Here is a 19,535-nt window from a genome sequence, read left to right as displayed (position 1 = left end):
CCCATGTTCGTATATTGACACACAACGTCAACGGCTTGGTGCCCAAATATGCGGAATCGGTCATTCTGTACTTCACGTTCATAGATCGATGGGAGTCCTCGTACCACTCCTGGCGCAGTGGTGCGGCGGTTAAAGGGCAACTGCACAGGTTTTAAAAATCGACGAGCCTAAAATGGTCGAATGTGTGAAACTTGCAGGAAAAGCATGCGAAGTCCTCTTCTGTTAGCTTTTGAAATGGTGACGTAATCACCGATCAAAATCGCGACGGCCTTCAAGCTTCTCCGCAGAGCAAAAAGCCAAATAGGGGGGCGCCTGATGACGTCATCGAAGGTATCGGTACATTTCCAACGCACAAACACCTGCTTTGAAAGAAAAAAAAAACCAACGCCTCAGACAGCAAAGTCCGCCGAGCGTTGTTTGGCATCATCCAACGGTGCACGACAGGGTATGGCTGACGGCAGCGGTAATTTGAAATCATACCTTCCGTGACGTCACATTGAACTTCCCCGCACTACTCCGGTGCTTTAATGAGAAGCGCAAAATTCAAGCGCCGATTACGTCACTATTTTAAATGCTAGTGCAATAAGACTTGGCATGCTTCACCTACAGCTTATATAGATCTGAATCCTCTAATATTGCGAAATTCTTAAAAACTGATGCAGTTGCCAATTAAGCGACGAGCGCGCCCTGCGATGGCTCGTGCTTCCATCAGCGGGGCTTGTTCGACCCAGGTTACTCTTCCCGAACAGCCTCTTGCGACCAATCAATAATTTAACTGCCACCTTCCAGGACGGTCATTCAATATTCAGTGGGCAGGTCATGACGACGCTATAAGGTCCCGTGACATACGTGGCCCACCTAGGTTGCTTCTACGGGAATTTTTTGCTCACAACGCTGACGACGACGCTAGATTTTCTGCAGAACGTTAGTCTTATTGCTATCGAGTAAAAAGAGGAAAAGAGGATAGGTAGGGGGAGACAGTGTGAAAGAAATGATGAAGAAGCGATATGGAGTACTGAAAATACGTGTGCAATGATTTTTATTTTGTATTATTTTTGCTATGACCATGTGCAAGACCTCATTAAAGAAATACGTCACTGCCGAAGTGTGCAGCAAAAAAAGCTTGTATGGTGTGAGTCTTTTTTTTCTTGAGGGGGGGGGGGGAGATGTTGATCCTCGCTCGTTGTATGGTTTTAAATTCGCGGATTAGAAATACCTCTCTGCACATTGAGATGTGAAGCCTAATTTGAGAATGATTTGTTTAAGTTCTCCGACGTTGTGACCACGTTTAATAAAACATTCAGACACTGATTTTTGGGCGTGCTTGTCTGTGACAGCACGATGTTGTCCGCTTTCTCTGACCTATTGTTTCTCACAGGAACACCAGCGAAGTATGTGAGCGTTAGACAACGCGCAGTTAAAGGTAGTCTTTATATCGAAGATGATGTCGCTTGGCCTGCTTCTAAGTGTAGCGTCGCTTTGTGAATGCTTGCATGTCTTGCATCTAGGTCGAGAGCGTGACCTTACTGTCGGCCGGGGTTTCTTTACGAACCTTGCGTGTACAAAGATACCTCTCAGGTTTTTGTTGCGTCTACATGACACCCTCTGTGCATCGGGAAATATAATCTTGAGACGCTCGCTGCTTAGGTTTTTGTTAGGAAGGACGTTCGAGTATTTTGTTATAAGCGCAGGAGGCCGCTCACTGTCAACGTTTTGTAAATACATCACCTCGTTTAAGACTGGTTGCTCCTTGGAAAACATCATTAAGGGAGCTCTCGGGGTGGTTCCTATCAATTAGGGTGTTTTTCAATGTGTGGAAATTTTTTAAATAGTCGTCGTCGACAGTACATAACCTTTTAACGCACGTTGCCTGCCCTACAAATATGCCTTGCTTACAGTGTCTTCGATGATGGCCACTGAAATCTAAGTATCGCTGTCGGTCTGTAATATAGGCTTCCTGCACAGCGTGGTTTTGGGCTGGCGATTTTCTAATCGAACAGTAGCGTCAAGAAAATTGACTTGCGTCCTAGAGTAGTGTAAGGTAAATTTAATGCTAGGGCGGAATGAATTAAGGTGCGATACGAAAACTTTTAGGCTCTCAGACCAGATATATGAATCTGTATAACCCAGGTATACGATCAGTTTTCCTAAAAAATGAATGTATAAATGAATGTATGAATCTGTATAACCCAGGTATACGATCAGTTTTCCTAAAAAATGAATGTATAACTTTACACACCACACTCCAGTAAACCTATAAAAATTTTGAGTAGGTCAGTGCGAATGGACCGTTCATGCTTGTTTCGAATACCGGAAATCGAACTAGGAAAGTGGCAGGGTTTCAACGTAGTTATACCGAGTAGACGTGCGAAGGCATGTGTTTAGCCTGGTTGGCTCTTGGGTGTGTGGCGGCGATATTGGACTAAGGTTAAACTCTGATCGAGGTTAAGCTTGTAGAGGTCGATGTGGAGGTCGCCCGGGAGGCGACCGCGGCCACGTTTGTTTGAAGGCTGCAGTACAGGTGATAGAAAGAGATGATAGTGGCAGAGCAGCGGCGGCGGCAGTGTCCCGCCGAGGCCGAGGTTGTTGTTGTTGCCTTGGTGGCATGGCACATACCAACGACGGGGGATTGGTCAGGGTTCAGTGAGGAGAACCAAAAGAAGGTAAATTGATGCCAAGATGATGGTGTAACTTTGGGTAACAATTCAGAGGAATTAAGAATGTAATCGTAAATTTCAAAAAAGAATAAAACAAATAAAAAATAAAGTTAATTGGAAAAATAAAAAGGCGAAAATATTAGGCAATCGGATACAAGAAAAAATTGCTCAGAGATTTTGCAATGCGGAAATTTTGGATACCATTAGCAAGAGAATCTGCCGGTAGCAATTATGTAATTGTGGAGGAAATCGCAAGCTTGACGCAATGCGAAACCTCTGGCGCTAGCACCGAAGGAGAGAAGAAGCGGAACCGACAAAGTGAGTCCCATTCGGGAAATTGGAATTTCCAGACACGTCCTTCTCTGATGTGCAAACCTCCGGCAATTGCGTAGGAAATGCTCTAATGTTTCCACGTCTACACAAGGCGCGCAAAGGTTTGAGGGACTGAACCCGCATCTGCATAAGTAAAGATTTAAGCGGGGGATTCTGCACCGCATGAGAGTCATCGCTACCTCACACGGCGGGGATTTACACGCACGCACCTTCCATGGCTAGCTGAGACGTTGGTAGACAACGATAGAGAGCAAGGGATCGTTGCACAGGGTTTTCTCTAGCGCGGGCTCACTTCTTCATCCGCATTGCGCATGCCGAAACCATAGCGCTACAAGCTGATCTCATCTGTTCGCGCCGCAGATGATTGAGACCGTGCTAAGTATACTATAGTGTTTTCGTGCTAAAATAGTTGAGCGTGAGTAACAACTGAAATAGAGATACAATTCACACACGTCATTCGACAGATGAGATGTAAAAGGTATTCGCGTTCTCAGCTCTCTCACTAATCTCACAAAACGCACAGCCCCTTACACAACTCGAGCTCCCGAGACTTGGTCTGTACCTCACATACGTACTGATAATGGTCAGCAAATGTTATGCCACCGGCTACCCTGCTTACTGAATGACCTTTGCAGATTTAATATCGATGTATCTCTATCAAGTGTTTTTGTGCTCATGATTTTACCGTTGTACTTGTAGTTTTTTTTCATGGATTTATGCACATTTTCAAATTGTCCTTTGAATTTGCTTCTGGTCTTTCATTATTTATCGTTTTTGTTTAACAAGTTCTCCTCCTGGCCGGCTGCTGCCATTGTAAACGGAGCTTGAGGCCTCCTTTCCTTCTGCCTTCTTAGGAGCTGCCTTCTTTCCAGCTTTTGCCTCTTGTTTTCCCCTACAACCTTTTACCTCCTTGTTTGTGGAAACAAATCAAACAAATCAAATCCAATTATGCAGTTATAGCGGTCGAGAGCGCGTCGGTTCCTTCACTTACGGAAAGACATCAAGTGCAGCCAATATGCTATCCTCTATAGGATAAAGGCTGCGTCATGAAGTGCTTCTATTATCTGAAGAAAGTGCGGTGTGTCCTAAACGAAGGAAGAAATTAGAAATGTAATGTCTGCAAGACAGTGGTTCAGAAAGATTGACAAGTTCTCTGTAGGTGCATTATTGTTCTAAACGATAGGCTTGCCCAGGATATCTCTAAACAAGTCTTCTGCGGCAACCTTATGAACTTTACGGAGCAAAAATGTCCTGCTTGTTTGATGGATTTCAGAGGTTGTTGTCTGATTGTGCTATTAGTTCCCTGGATAACAAGTCTTGTAGTTTGCTTAGAATTGGTTTGGTTTATTCGAGTTTAACGTCCCGAGGCAACTCAGGCTATGAGGGACGCCGTAGTGAAGGGCTCCGGAAATGTCCACCACCTGGGGTTCTTTAACGTGCACTGACATCGCACAGCACACGGGCCTCTAGAATTTCGCCTTCATCGATATTCGGCCGCCGCGGCCAGGATCGAACCCGCGTCTTTCGGGTCAGCAGCCGAGCGCCGTAACCACCGAGCCACCGCGGCGGGTTTGCTTAGAATTGATTCGCCGAACCCAAGGGCGGGATCGAAACCTAATTGCTTATAATGTAAAGGGTATTTTAGTTGCCTCCTGACCTCTTTTTTTTTTTTTTGCGGATGGCAGGATGACTATCCAACCACCTTTTTGTGCTGGCTCGTGACTATGTCGGTTGTAGAAGCTACCTGGTTTAGAGTCGCCTGTTCTGTCGAGGAAAGGTTTCTTCGCTTTCGAGCTTACTTTGTTTTTTCTGTCATTTCTTTGGAGACAGATTTAATATTGACATGGAGCACTTCTCGCCTTTGCTCTGCGCTGATCTCGAGCGGGCGTCTCCCCGAGGCGAGGAAGATAAAGTAAACGGTTGGGCCGGCAGTTTATCCGCTATCCACCCTGGCCAATCCCCCACCGTGGGTATGTGCCATTAAGCCTGAGTACATTATCATCATCAGCCGATGTTCAGCCGTTCGCCTCACCAAGCTCTGAGGTCCTGCGTCCTTTCTGGTCTTCTGGTCCTTTATTTTGGAAAGGAAAGGTGCATAACTGGCCCCCTCAAACAGTGGACACCTTAGTCGCGCTTTAAGCTACGTGGCGGTAGTGACAGCTAGATGTGCACTGCATGCGTAGGCATCGACAACGTTGTGGCAGAAACGCGGCACTGAAGCCACAGGCAGTCGGAGTTCATTGCGTTCATTGGCGTTGGCGTTGACAGCGTTTTAGACTCCGATGATTTTAAGGAAAGGAAATGCGTATAAGTGGCTCCCTGGGTCAGTGGACGCCTGAGGTACGTGGGGTGGTTGAGGTACATGGGGTGGTTAGAGAGAGATTTGGGCTGCATACGTTAGCGTTGACAACGTTGTGGCAGACACGCGGCACTCCAGCAATAGGTCGCAGTGTTCATTGGGTAACCAAACTCTCGCGATTAACCATTAACAGCCACCTGCCAGAGTGGCAGGGTGGGTGCGCTGCCTACCCAGCGTCCGCAACGCACTCAATGTTACAGACGGCAAGCCGCATATAGTTGCCCGATACGCCATAGCTTTCGCTCTATAACCAGGTTCAGCAGCAGTTGAACCACAGCTAATTTTATCTTTTCTCTTTGACTACAAACTTCATTCCTTCCTTCACGGTGTTGTTGAGGTGTCCACTGGTGTGCGAGACATTTAGTGCACCTTTCCTTCCCTCTAAAATCACAACCGCAACGAAGACGCACAACAGCCATTTTCGATTGAACAACTATTATTCATTTAGGATAGGATAGGATAACTTTATTTGGCTCCAGCACAAGTGCTTTTTTTTATGTGGTCAGATGAGTCCATCCGCAACGGTCGGTTGCCCCTATTCCAGGGCTCCGCTGGATGCTGCCGTCAGCTGAGCTCGCCGTATCAAACCGATCTGGTCATCGCGGCAGTCGCTGGAGAGCAGACCCTCCCATTGCTCCACACTTGGGTTTTGTATAACTGGGACGATGTCGACTTTTTGACATGCCCATGTGATGTGATACAGTGTAGGTTTTTCATGGCACCACGGACAATTGTGTGCGTAAAGTGTGGGGTGAATTTTACTTAGTGTGTTTAGATTTGGATATGACCCCGTTTGAAGTTGTCTCCATGTGACAGCCTCTTCTTTGTTTAAAGATTTGTGCGGTGGTGGGTACCGCATCCTGCTGCCTTTGTAGTTGTTGAGTATGGCCGAGTATTCCTGAGGTACTGGCAGGTATTCGTCAAGGTCGTTGACGTTGGATGCTCGGTAGTTAGTATATCCTCGAGCTATCCTGTCTGCCTCTTGGTTTCCTGCCACCCCCGTGTGCCCCGGTACCCAGATGATGTTATGTTTGATCGGCTTGTGTGGTTTTGCACGTGTTTGTTGCGTCTTGCAGTCTACAGAGCGGAGTATGCGGAGCGCTCTGTGACCGACTCTGCCGCAAAGATAGTTGCGGCAGGCTGCTTGTGAATCAGTAAGAATTGTCAGTGACCGCCCAGTCCGATAGCCCTCCGCTGCCGCTAGAGCGACGGCCGCTTCTTCAGCCTCAGCTATCGTGCAGTCTTGCAGGGAGGCGCTGGTAATCTCGTGTAATTCCGAGTTGACTACAGTTGCCACTGCGTTGTTGGTGCCTTGTCCCCTAGTCATGGCATATGTGGCAGCGTCGACATACACTGTTGTATCCTGGGATGCGTGTGTTTTCCGTAAGCGGTCGGCCCTTGCCTCTCTTCGGAGGTTCGGGTCCATGTTTCTTGGTATTGGTGCCACCCTGAGCGTGCTGCGGTACTCATCGGGGATCGTTTTAGTTCTCAATATTTCTCGAATTTGTTCGGTGTAGCCCAGTTTCTTTAAAAGAACTCTGCCTGTGGGGGTCTGCTGTAGTCTGCGCATTTGGGCAACATGCTGCGCTTCCCGTAATTCCTCGAACGTGTTGTGCAGTCCCAAGGCTAAGAGCTTTTCAGTTGAGGTGTTATGGAGTAGTCGAAGCGCGGTTTTATACGCTTTGCGTAAAATCGCGTCCGCCTGTTGTATTTCACTTTTGATATGATTGTAGTACGGGAGACTGTACGTCGCCCGGCTGACCACTAGGCTCCTGACCAGCTTGAGTGTGTCTTCTTCTCGCATGCCATGACGTCTGTGTGAGATGCGCGTAATCATGCGGGCCACTTGGAGTGTAGATGCCTTTAATAGCGCAAGGGTGTGAGTACAGCGTTGATTTGACTGTATCCACATCCCTAGTACCCGTATGAGTGTCTTCTCTGGTATTGGTTCTCCTTCGAGGTAAACTTGTAGTCGAAGTTCTTTACTGGTAGGGACTGTTCGGTTCCGTTTTCCTCTCCAAACCCGTAAGAGCTCAGATTTTTCGGTCGAGCATGCTAGCCCTCTTGCTTTGACATAGTTTTCAACGCAGGTGGCCGCTTCTTGTAGCCTATCCTCTTTCTCGCCGAGTGAGCCAGTGTTAGTCCATATTGTGATGTCGTCGGCATAAATGGCATGGTGGATGTCGTCAATTTCTTTTAGTTGCTTCGCCAGTCCGATCATGGCCACGTTGAATAGCGTGGGTGAAATGACCGACCCTTGAGGTGTTCCCTTGTTAGGCGTTCGAAACTTCTCGGACCGAAGTTCTCCTATACCGATGGTTGCAGTTCTGTTGGATAGAAATGCTTTGACGAAGCTGTGAATCCTGCGCCCGCAGTTCAGGTTGTCCAGGCCCGTAAGGATTGCTTCGTGGCTCACATTGTCAAAAGCCCCTTTGATGTCTAGGGCCATTATCACGTTTTCTCCGTCCCGAGGAACGTTCCGAAGTACACCTTCATATAATTGGAGGAGTACGTCTTGAGCTGATAATTTTGCTCTAAAGCCGAACATGCTGTGAGGGATCAGTTCGTTGTCTTCCATGTAGTTTTGAAGTATCTGCGTTACCACTCGCTCGTATAGTTTTCCCAGGCATGACGTAAGCGAGATCGGCCTGAGGTTTTCTATCTGCAGTTTCTTGCCTGGCTTGGGTATCATCACCACTTCAGTATGTTTCCACTCTTCGGGGACAGTTTCAGCTTCCCAATGTTTGTTGAGGAAGTCTGTCAGTTCAGCGACCAGCGCATCGCTGAGGTTGCGGATGAGTGCGTTGTTTATTTTATCCGCTCCCGCGGCCGTATTTCTGGTGGTGTTTCGCATGGCCGCGTAGACCTCTTCTCGTGTGATGGGTCTGCCCAGATTAGCGTTATCGTCTCCCCGGTACTCCCCTGTATAGGTCGGCGGGTTCGTGCTCCCGAAGCATTTGGCGCGCAATCTGTCGAGGAGTTCCGAGTCAGTGCCCTCGAACTGGTGAATGAACCGGTAAATGGATTTATTGTTTTCAGCTTTTGTCTTAGTCGGATCGAGGAGCGCTCTAAGGATACGCCAAGTCCGTGTCGTGCTTAGCGTCCCACTAAGAGAATCGCTGAATTGTTACCAATTTTGTTTTGCCAGCTGTGTGGCGTATTCCTCTGCTTTCGCTGTAATTTCGGCGATTTTAAGGTTGAGTTTCCTGTTATGTTTTTGTTTTTTCCATCTCCTGGTGAGACTGCGCCTAGCATCCCAAAGCTTGAGCAGCCGACCGTCCACCTCGGGTGTTTCCGCTGTTCGGTTTATGGTTTTGGTGTACTTGTCTTGCGTATCCCTTAGCATGCTTCCCCAATCCTCTAACGATTGTATGCCATTCTCGGTAAGGTTGCTGTCGCATGCTTCGCGGAACGCATTCCAGTCCGTTATTTTTGCCGCGCCCAACTGGCGTTTCAGCCTGTCTGAGGTTACTTGCGTCTTGAGTACGTAGTGGTCGCTGCCTAAATTTTCCAATAGGTTCTCCCATTGTGTTTGTCCGAGTCCTCTTCCGAATGTGAGGTCGGGGCAGGTGTCGATGCTGACGCTATTTCCAATTCTGGTAGGGGTTGCTGGGTCCGTGAGTAGGTTGCAGTGGAAGTTATCTGCAACCTCGGCTAGCGTTTTGCCTTTAATGGTGGCCTTTTGGTACCCCCAGCTCTTGTCCATGGCGTTGAAATCCCCCAAGATGATTAGCGTGTTATTTTTCGCTAGTCTGTGGACACCGTGAAAAAGTTCAAAAAAGGACGTTTATCCCCGTCCCCGGCACGCAGGCTTGGGAGACAGGGAGTTGCGCGTCCGCGGTTAAGCTGGCCAGTAGTCCATGAGTGGTAGCGGCCTCTTCCACCAGATGGATGGTGGTGCGCTTGAGCTCAGGGTCCGAGCTTCGTAGCAGGGCCTCCCAGTCTTCTCCACTGTCATTATTTTTGCCCGCCCCGGGAGAATTCGGGCACTCCCAAATCGTGTGGTCGAGGGTCCCTCTCGCCCCACAGTGTGTGCATCTATCATGCGACCTCAGGTCTGGGTACACGTGGTACGCCCATACCGAGTTCATAAATGTATTAGTTTGTAGCCCCCTCCACGCGACAGCTTCTCTAGTATCTAATTTTGGGTCTGAAATCTACGTCCACTCTACGTCTACGTCCCAATTTGTAATGGTGAATAATTTCCTCGGCCAATTCAGGGAGCAGCGTCACTGCAGCCTGTTCGTGATCTCTTCGGGCGGTGGATGGGCTTTTAGGGGATTCCTAGAGACTCCGAGCGATTAGTCCAGCAGGCAAGCCGTCGCGCCGAAATGGCGATGGCGTACCGTGGACATCCCTGGCAGTGCTGCAAGACGCTGTCGCGTTCCACTCTTAAAGGCGAAGCTTAAGCGTCCTCCATTTTTTCGACTCGCAGTGCCGACGCCGACAACGCGAACACCGGATTTTGTGGTGAACGGTGCCTTTAACGCTGTCGCTAAGCGAATTAAAATATCTCGGGGGTTTCATTGAAAATCGTCACAGGAGTGGGTAAGGAAACAGCGAGGACGGCAAGGTGCTCATCGGTTGTTAATTACTGCCAGAGCTCATGCATGGCAAACTACTTTTAGAAAGCAATTAAATTACATTGCTATTTACTTGCTTAAAAAACGTGTGAATGTAACTAAATCATATTGCCAATTACTGCGCGCAAAAAGTTACTCTAAATATGTTTGTGCTTTCATCTATACGAAAACCAAAGCAGAGTAAAAGAAACGCCAACCTCTCTAGACGCACATAATCTCTGGTCTTCCCGCCAAATCCCGCCCCAGAAAACTATTCCCTCATCCCTCCTCCTTCTTCTAGTGTGGGTCATTGCAAAGATAAGGCAATGCCAACAAAACAAATAAAACACAAGCATGGCCGAACACTCGATGCTTACAATGCGCTCAAGAAAGAAACGAGCAGTGAACCCAACACCTTGCTGCTCTCAGTTGTCTCCACCATGACAAGTTTCTAAACTATTAATTGCCGCGGTGGTCCCAAGAGATGACCTCGGCAGCCTGCGCTCGTAATGTCCGCGGCATGCTCATTTCCGCCGCTTCCCCTCGCGCCTAGGGGCGGCGAGTGTAACCATATCCCTTATAAAAATGGTCTATAGACAGTCTATAGACTTCTTATTGACTCTACTGACTTCCTACAGATATTGCTTTTTGTCTATTCATAGTCTATAGACTGTCTATATACAAAAGTCTACTAAGAGTGTATGGCCATACATAATTCTATGGATTGTCTATAGACTGTTCTCTAGAATTTATCTAGAGACAGCCTGTAGACTTTAAAGACAGACGTCTATAGACACTCTATAGACCGTCTAAAACTTTTTTGTAAGGGCAAACACTACTCCGCCCTTAGCCTTGGGAGTGTCTCGGTGCCTTCCTGAATAGCTTTGAACTAAGACGTGCGGCACCTGCCACCCCAAGCACTGCCTTGCATCTCGCTTCTTGAAGGATACTCGCGAAATGTGCACTCTGCTGATCTTTTCCAATGAAACTTCCCACTACTGCTGTGTGCACCTTTATCTGACGAGACTGCGTGGCACCACCATTGACGGAGCAGGATTCTGCTCTTCCCCCTCTCCTCTTTTTCCACAACGGCACCGTCGTGACAGTGGCCCGATCCTTCTGAGCGCACTGCATTTGAACCTCCTGTTCCGAGTGTCACCACAAATTAGCGGCAGTGGCAAACGTTGCCCCGGCGAAGCCACGTGCTTGCGTCGCCGTTTCGGAACATCCCTTCCCCCCTCCAAGGGGACTGACAATGCGGTAGAGAAGGTGCGGCGAGCGAGAGAGAAGGACTCTACTCTGCTAATTCTCTTGCTCCAGATGCGCTACGGTGCCTCGACGGCGAGGCAAGCGGGCATCCAGGCACCCTAAGTCGCACGGAATAGGGGGACGCCGCAAGCGGGCGCTCCAAGAGCCTGCTGCCCGGTGGACCTGCTGCTTGCAACTTGCTGCCCGATGGACAGATCGAGAGGGGATATCGGGCCGCGCGCTAAGGAGAATAAAGAGGAGATGACTCCTGGTACTCGGCCTGTTGGCCTCATCCCCGTTGCATCCCGTAAATTTAGCTTGTAGGGGACCCAGTCTCAGTCTACCTACACTCTAAACGCGAATACGCCTACATGAAAGTAAAAAGAGGGTAAAGCTGTCCTCTGGCCTTTTTTTAAAGGGTGTGCGCTAGAGGACAACTTTACTCCCTTTTTACTTCTTTCTGTTTATAGCGTACAGCTAATTTTAATTCAAGTAATTTCACGAGTAATTCAATTTATTCTTCTTCTTTATTCTTTACAATTTATTCTTCTTCAAAATTACTTCCGAAAGTCGTTTATTACATTACTAAATTATTTGCCCAGAAATTGAGTTTTTTACATCACAAATTACCGGATAAAGTAATTAAATTACAGTAATTTTATTACACTAACTCAATAAGTGCCATGTCTACCGCAGTTCATCACTGCCTGCCTCACCGGTGCTTTCGTCGTGACTGCATGCTGCGGCGCACTGCTTCGAAGTACTACCAACTGCAGAATCATCGCCTTCACCTTTCCGTCATGGGGAGGGGGGGGGGGGGGGGGGGACACATTCCTTCTTCGAGCTTGGATTGCACTGGCATCGCTGATATATTTATCGACGCACCAACGGGGTTACATGCAATTCACTTCTATGGCGTCATCTAGGACCAACCGATCATCGCGAAGCCAGTTTCTGTAACATCAACAACAGATCATGTAAGCTGAGCCTGCATTTCTTCGTCAGTGACCGAAGCAGCAGCAAATGCAGAGCATAAGGCTCATGCGCTGCTCATCTGCAGGGACAGTCCTTGCCAAAAGCAACCATGCTGCGCAATTTCCTTCTTAATCGTAGGGTGGAGCACCTATGCCACCCCTCAAGCTCCAGATCTCCGTCACGTAAATGGAACCCATGTCTTCAACTTTCTATAGTTTTTGACCTTTAGGTAAACCGTAAGGTCTCCACTTTACGAGTGAGGTGCAAACCATTCTGCCTATTTACTTTTGGCAAACATGGTACATATTTCGGTAACGATCATTGTTCTGGTTAGATATGTTTCCATGCCCACACAATCGCAGTAATGTTTTGTGTTTTATTATTCTCAACTCGTTTATCGCATCAAATTCTTCTCTCAAGCCGAGATGACGAAAGTAGCCTGGACGCCTCTCATGAGGAGTCCACCAACACCAAAACAAAACTCTACACTGTCTCCACGCTTGCTTCCATTGCCGTTCACTCGCTAAATACTGATACAGACTGCGCTGCCTTTAACTAGCCTGTAATTATTGAAATGCTTGGTGAGCTGCTTACAGCTGTGAAGAGATTGGCCGACGATATCGCACAGCTCAAGAAATTTCACCACTACGTTAACTCACGCTTTGAGTCCCTAGAATCGGGTGTACCTAATTTTGAGTCACAGCCTCATAACTCCGCGGACAGTGCCACCGGTGTCACAGAGCAACTTCAAGTTCGCTCTGTCACTTTCGTAGAAAGGTAATTTCGAGTAATGATTACCAGGACAAGCGTTCTCATTGAAACAATCTTATTTTCCACGAACTTGCGTACGAAGACACTAACGTCGCTCAGTTCACTGCCATAGTACAAATATTCGCCGATAACCAGCATATGAAATATGACAGCATATGAAGACAGATATCGTTAGTTATGCAGGAACCAAGACAAGTGCCCACGCCCAGTTATCGCTAAATGTTAGCAATGCGTGAAAAAAACGCATATGGATTCATGTATACACCTATCTGAAGATTAACCCGCTCGTATGATAAGTATTCGCGAAAACTTTTCGATGCCGTGCCCTATCTTCGGGACAACGGCTTAACTATGTGTTTTATGTTCGCGCTGTGACCGTGTATTTATTCGCAATTCCTATCAGAGCGCATCTGCTTCAATTTTGCTGCTTCCTCGGTCGTGCGCTGCACGACTCGAACCGCCGACGTAGCGGCCGCTAATTGGCCGTCGGGTTGGCCGCGATGAACTCCTGGTGCTTGGGTTCATCCTCTTCGCTCAGGTCGGCCGTGAAGAGCGGAGCCACCTTGTCCATGTCCTCCTTGGTCATGTGGCCCAGTCTCTCGGCGTCCTCCTTCGCCTCGATTCCCTCGATATTGCTGAAGTTCCGCGCCAGCGCGCAGCGAATGATGCGCAGCAGCTGGTAGCGCGAGAAGCGGTGGCTGCTCTTGGCGAGGCCCTCGATGTCGCCCTCGGCATAGGTGGGCACGCGCAGTTTCCCTAGCTCCGCCTGGATGATCGCCTTGCGCGCCTCCTCGTTCTCGGGGATGGGGATGTTGATCTTGGCGTCGAAGCTGTTGCGCATGTCTTCCGCTATCAGCCACGGCCGGAACGCCGTCGCGATCACCACTTCCTTGTACTCCTTCTTCTCGGCCAGCTCCTTCATGTACGCCAGCAGCTCGGCCTTGACGGCCTCCACCACGGGCTTCTTGGCGTCTGGGTACTCCGACAAGTACAACTGATCCAGACCTTCGAGGACGAGAACCGCGGCGTTGTGCTTCCTGTAGTTCCTCACGAGCATCTTGGCCATCGAGGCAGAGTGGTGCGTGGTGCCTCCGATGACGAAGAGGTCCATGTCGACGATGAAGACGGACTTCTCGGGGTACTTCACGTACAGAGACTTGACGAGAAGGGATTTCCCCGTCCCGTGCGGCCCGTGCAGAAGTATGGTCGACGCGGACTTTGCCTTGGGGTCCGCCAGGATCTGGGTGAACACCTGTTTGGCGGGGTCTATGCCCTGGATGTCGTCGTCAAAGTTGATTTTCTTCCCGGAGGTAACTGTTCCAGCTGCCGTGCACCATGGTGGAAGCACCTGAAAGCAAACAGCATGACCAGTATGAAAGAGAACCATACTCATTGGCAACGGAAAACAATTGCTGTTGTATACAGTTGAGGGTAAAAAGCAAACTGGAAGCCGCGGTGGCTCAGTGGGGATGGCGCTCGGCTGCTGATCCGAAAGACGCGGCTTCGATCACGGCCGCGTGAGGTGAAATTCTAGAGGCCCGGGCACTGTGCTATGCCAGTGCACGTTAAAGAACCCCAGATGGTCGAAATTCCCGGAGCTCTTCACTACGGCGTTCCTCATAGCCTCAGTCGCTTTGGAACGTTACACCTCCATGAACTAAACCAAATAAGCAAACAGCGATGAATGCACACATGACAAAGCTAGACGACGCCAATCGATTGTTGCTTTATTTGCTTTTCTTCTGTGCTCGTGTCATTGTTCTTGTATGCATTAGCTAAATTTTTACCAATGGCCCAACTTGCTGTCATATTGAACTTCAGTATGATGCTGCTGAGTTTCTATATCGACAACAGAAAGAGAATGACCACAAGGTTCCTATGGCAAAGACCACGAAAATACCCTTTTCAGCATACAGTTGCTTCCTTCGCTCATCATCACCATAAACAGCCGTACTACGGCTACGCCAACTGCAGGACAGAGGCCTCTGCCATATCTTTCCAATGCGGCCACCCTTTCTTTACTCACGAGGACTGCGAGGAATCGCAAATTTTTGTTTACTTTTTTATTTTTCGTTCGATTGCTTAAAATGTATGTCTTTTTTGTTTTTTGCTGTCTTGGAGGTATGTTAGTCACGAGGCAACGATTCAACGCTGTTTTTTCTTGGATTCTCGGTGTTCGTGTTGATTCCCCGCTACTATGCTCCAAGCGACTCATGATTTTAGCACCGTTTCTATCTTGTTTTTCATCACGGATTTGTTGTCCATCAAGTAATGTGATTAGAGCGAAACAAAACGAAAGTAATGTGATACGGAAAGAAAAATGTGTAGCCTTAAAAGGCATGAAGAGGGCAGAGTGGGTCAGGGAACAAATGCGGACTAGCGACGTTCTAGCCGAAATATTGAAGAAATGTGCTTGGGCAGGGCATGTAATGCGAAGGCAAGACAACAGACGGTCTTTAAGGGTAACGGACCTAATTCGAAGAGAAGGCAAGTGTAGCAGAGAGCGGCAGAAAGTAAGGTGGATGGTGTAGATTAAGAAATATACGGGAAAAGGGTGGCCGCGGCTGGCAATAGACAGGGTTAAGTGGAGAGATATGGGAGAAGCATTTGTCCTGCAGTGGTAGTAGTGAGACTGATGATGATGATGATGATAATGAATTTCGTGACAACCCAGTTGTGAGTCAATGACTTCCCCTAGCACAGAAAAAAAACACTGCAAACGAATAACTTATCTCTTAGCGTCAATATTGGATTGAACTACTTTTGCGACATTGGAGGATAACCTAACCTTTTTTTTTTCCCAGAACAGTCAGAAGGCGTTAAGGTCAGGAAGGCATAGCCGGCATTTGGTTGGACACGCGAGTTAATCAGATCATAGCTAGAATAGGAAGGATGGCTTGAGCACGGCGTGCAACGCATAGAAGAGGCAACAAAAAAATTCAGGGGGCACTTTGGCTCTCTGAAGTGTTGCAAGGCGAAAGCGTTTCCTGGCGCACTGTTTGGCATTGACTGCGAGACTGTTTGTGCTGTACTAGTGCTTTATTTGACTACACACTTTGACTACACATTACAACTACATACTTTGAGTGCCTACTTTGACTGCTTCTTTAGCACGACTCTCTCTCTGCTTCGATGAGTTCGGTTGTATCCATGGCTCTGTTCGCCGTACTGAGGTATGCAATGTGGTCACCCACGAACGCATTACGCCCCCTGTCGGAGCGGGCGACAACTATTTTTTATTAGTTGTCTGCTCCAAAAGAGAGCGTCAGGCATCCGTGAGTGACCTCATCACTCCGAATCCGCGCACTCTGACGTCATAACCATTTCGACCAACCGAAAAGCGAGACGCCTCTGCTGACAACCTTCTGTCGACAACGATGAGGCATTAAAGGCTTTCGCCTTAACAGTTTCTTATAGTGGGATGCAGCTGAAGAACGAAGAGGTTTTTCCCCGTCAAAGGACCCCCTTCCAGCCCATGGCATCGGCCAATTCTCGTGAGCCTGCTTGCGTGAAAACGCGGAGCGCTGCCCGACTATGCAGGGAGGGGACTCTGCGATTCCCTGCATTGTCACTCTAGCAGGGTCATGAGAATCGGTCGACGCCATAGGCTGGAAGGGGTTCCTTTGACGGGGAAAAGACGCTTCGTTCTTCAATTGTATCAAACTATAGACTAGCATATGGAATTTCAAGGGAGGGAGATGACATCGATTAAGAGAGGGCCAAGCGAAGAGCTCTGACCAAAGAAATTCCCAGCAGTATAGTGGGTGGTGGTGGTGGTGAAAACATTTATTAAATCATAGGGAGAGGTGTTGGGGGTCGTGACCTGAAGGGTCACGCCCTTACAACCACTAGGTGGGATGCCTAGACAGGTACCCCATTGGCGTTTGCCGCAGCCCGGGCGCGCTGCGTTAAGGCCCTTTGGGCCTCGAGGGTGCAGCAAGCGGACAGGGTCGCCTCCCAGTCCTCTCGGGTGGGGTTTGGGATAGGGGGTAGGGATGGGTTCTGCTGGCAGGCCCACACCATGTGGTAAGTGTCAGACACGTCCCCACAGCAGTATAGTGGCCGCTGCTGACCAAAGGCCGCTGCTGACCAAAGGTCAAAGTATTCAAAATCAACGGGAGAGGTCATCAGGGAGACGTAATATGACCCCATGGTGATCATGGCGGTGGTGATGATAGCGCATTATCAGGCCCAGTGAGCCGAAGCTACGCTAAATTTACTTTAAAGAATACGAGACCCGGAGCATTCAAATCAGAAATAAATACGAACGGCTCGCTGCAAATGGATTCACTAGGGGATAGTGCAGCCTTTCACAAACTGTCGACCACACTTTGGCCCTCTCCTTCTCGACACGTCTTCTCTTCGCTTGAGGCTACAAGAACTACCCTCAAGTGCATGCAGACATGAATTACTGGTTTATGGGGTTTATCGTCCCGAAGCGACTCGGGCTAAGAGGGACGCCGTAGCAGAGTGCTCCGGATAATTTCGACTACCTCGGGTTCTTTAACGTAGACTTAATTCACACGTACAGCGCACGGACTTCTGTCATTTAGCGACCAACGAAATGCGACCGCCGCGGCCTTAACGGAGCCCGCGTCTTCCGAATCAGCGGCCGAGCATGCACCATAACCATTGAGCCACCGCGACGGCCGTGCGAATTACTGAAAAGCAAATTTAGCTTAAATTGTGTTTGTTCAGTAGCTGTGACTCGGCGACCAGAGCTAAAACACATCAGGATCCGTAAAAAGGGTTCTTACAGGAATCATATTTGCTAGCGCTTAGTGAACACACGAGACAAGAACACAAATACACAGGACAGGCGCTAGTCCTGTGTATTTGTGTTCGTGTCTCGTGTGTTCACTAAGCGCTAGCAAATATGATTCCAAACGCTTTCCAGCTAGCCCAAGTTTCCGCCTTAATAAGGTTCTTACAGGACACAGTAGTGCTTGTGAAAATGCTTATCAATGGGCACTACACCGGTGAAAACCTTTTTCCCTGGTCATATGTGCTCTATAGTGCTAGTTCGCGTTTCCTTCTACGCATTTTCTGGGTCCCGGCTTCCTTGTGGTCGACGCTCACCTGAGACAGCACAGCGATCTGGTGTATTTTCTTCATCTCGGGGATTCCCTCTCCCACCACGTCCTGGTCGGCGTCGCCGCCCGAGAACTCCTTGAGCTTCTGCGCCCGCTCGACGAAGGGGGCGCACGTGTTGCGTATGAGCAGCGCCGCGTTCAGGTAGGACTCCATGGCCTTGCGGTAGAGGCGGATGGCGTTGGCGTACTGCTTCTTGCCGTCCTCCCCGTTCGCCTGGTTGGACAGGTCCACGGCCGCCTTGATGTCGTTGACGAGCGTCACCGGGATCACCATGGCGCCGGCCTGGATGGGAAACACGACGGGAAGAAGAGCCGCCGACGGGCCACACAGCGCTCACATGCAACTTCGTCCTTCTCACCCCGACTTGTTCGAGCTCCGACAGCTCATGCCAAGGAGAGCAGAAGGGGACGAGGTGGCCTAATTTTGGTGGTATGTTTTCTTCTCTACAATGGTGCGGAAGACACTACTATGCATGAATCACCATGTGGTATTCATCGTAAGCCATCGTAAAAAAAACCAGCGCTTAAGAACACGGACAGAGGACAAGGTGAACCAGACTGACGGCGCTGTAACTTACAACTTACTTACAAGTTGTAAGTTACAAGTTGTAACTCACAAGTTATAAGTACTTACAAGTTGTAAGTTCAGCGCCGTCAGTCTGGTTCACCTTGTCCTCTGCCCGTGTTCTTAAGCGCTGGTTTTTTTACGATGGATCACCACCAACTCGCCCAATCCTCAGTTCTTCTGCAGTATGTGGTACTCGCCTACGACAGGTCAATAATTTAAAATCGAATTTTTCTGTCATGCTGTTTCGGTTTCAGTTTCAAGAGCCGAACGATGGCTGTGGCGTCAAGAGAGGTTATAGGTCACGTGAGTCATAGAAAAAAGTGCGATGTAATCACTGCTTCATCGTTTTGATTGACTACAGGGCTGAAGCCAGCCTTCGTCAAGAGCCGGAATGGCAACGTATGGAGAAGCACCGATTACATTGCAGTTTTTCATGCCTTACGCAACCTATAATCTCTCTTTGACGTCACAGCCATCGTTCGGTTGTTGAGAGAGAGAGAGAGAGGAATTTTAATGAGAGGAAAGGAGGAGAGGTCGGCCGGTGGTGACATGGCCCTGGCCTGCTACTCCGCACTGTGGAAAGGGAAAGTGCGAATAAAGGTTGATGATGGCATAATACAAGGAGCTTCATGGGTGATGTCCACACACACACACACACACACACTGACTGGCACTCTCATCGCGGTGAGTAGATGCACGTGAAATTCATGTCTCGAGCACACATGCCAACGCATGTAATTAACACATAGTGGAGTAGGGGCTCCATGAAAACACAAATGTGCACTCTCACGCATGTCAGACCGTAAACCGAGTAAACAGTGTAAACAGTGTAGGTAGCGCGAAGGCGGTCACAGACGTGTATCCAGGCCTGTTGCACATGAAAACTTGAGCACGGCCTTCGGCACACATCACCAATCAGCACGTTTCGCCCTGGCGCCTAGAAGAATTTCTTCAGAGAGAGGGGGAGAG

At 48.8% G+C, this 19,535-nt stretch overlaps 1 protein-coding gene across 1 annotated transcript; it reads right to left on the bottom strand.

The window, feature by feature from the left end:
- Positions 1–13,348: 13,348 nt before the first annotated feature.
- On the bottom strand, positions 13,349–18,313 carry LOC149326765 (vacuolar protein sorting-associated protein 4-like). The gene is made up of 2 exons (XM_089562805.1): positions 17,985–18,313; positions 13,349–14,253 (listed from the first exon to the last, which is right to left on the bottom strand). The coding sequence occupies exons 1-2, from the start codon at positions 18,270–18,272 to the stop codon at positions 13,381–13,383; spliced, it is 1,161 nt and encodes a 386-aa protein (XP_089418931.1). The 5' UTR covers positions 18,273–18,313; the 3' UTR covers positions 13,349–13,380.
- Positions 18,314–19,535: the final 1,222 nt, after the last annotated feature.

This window comes from Amblyomma mixtum, chromosome 10, assembly GCF_055824585.1.
Source record: "Amblyomma mixtum isolate Tamu chromosome 10, ASM5582458v1, whole genome shotgun sequence".
NCBI lineage: Eukaryota > Metazoa > Arthropoda > Arachnida > Ixodida > Ixodidae > Amblyomma > Amblyomma mixtum.
Note: the sequence above shows the minus strand (reverse complement) of the source record. Positions and strands in the feature narration are given on the sequence as shown.

Bases quoted from the DNA above. Each gene is read 5' to 3' on its own strand.
- LOC149326765 (XM_089562805.1), bottom strand. From the start codon at position 18,272: ATGGTGATCCCGGTGACGCTCGTCAACGACATCAAGGCGGCCGTGGAC. The intron at 14,254-17,984 runs GTGAGCGTCGAC...GTTTGCTTTCAG, and splicing joins AGATCGCTGTGCTGTCTCAG to GTGCTTCCACCATGGTGCAC.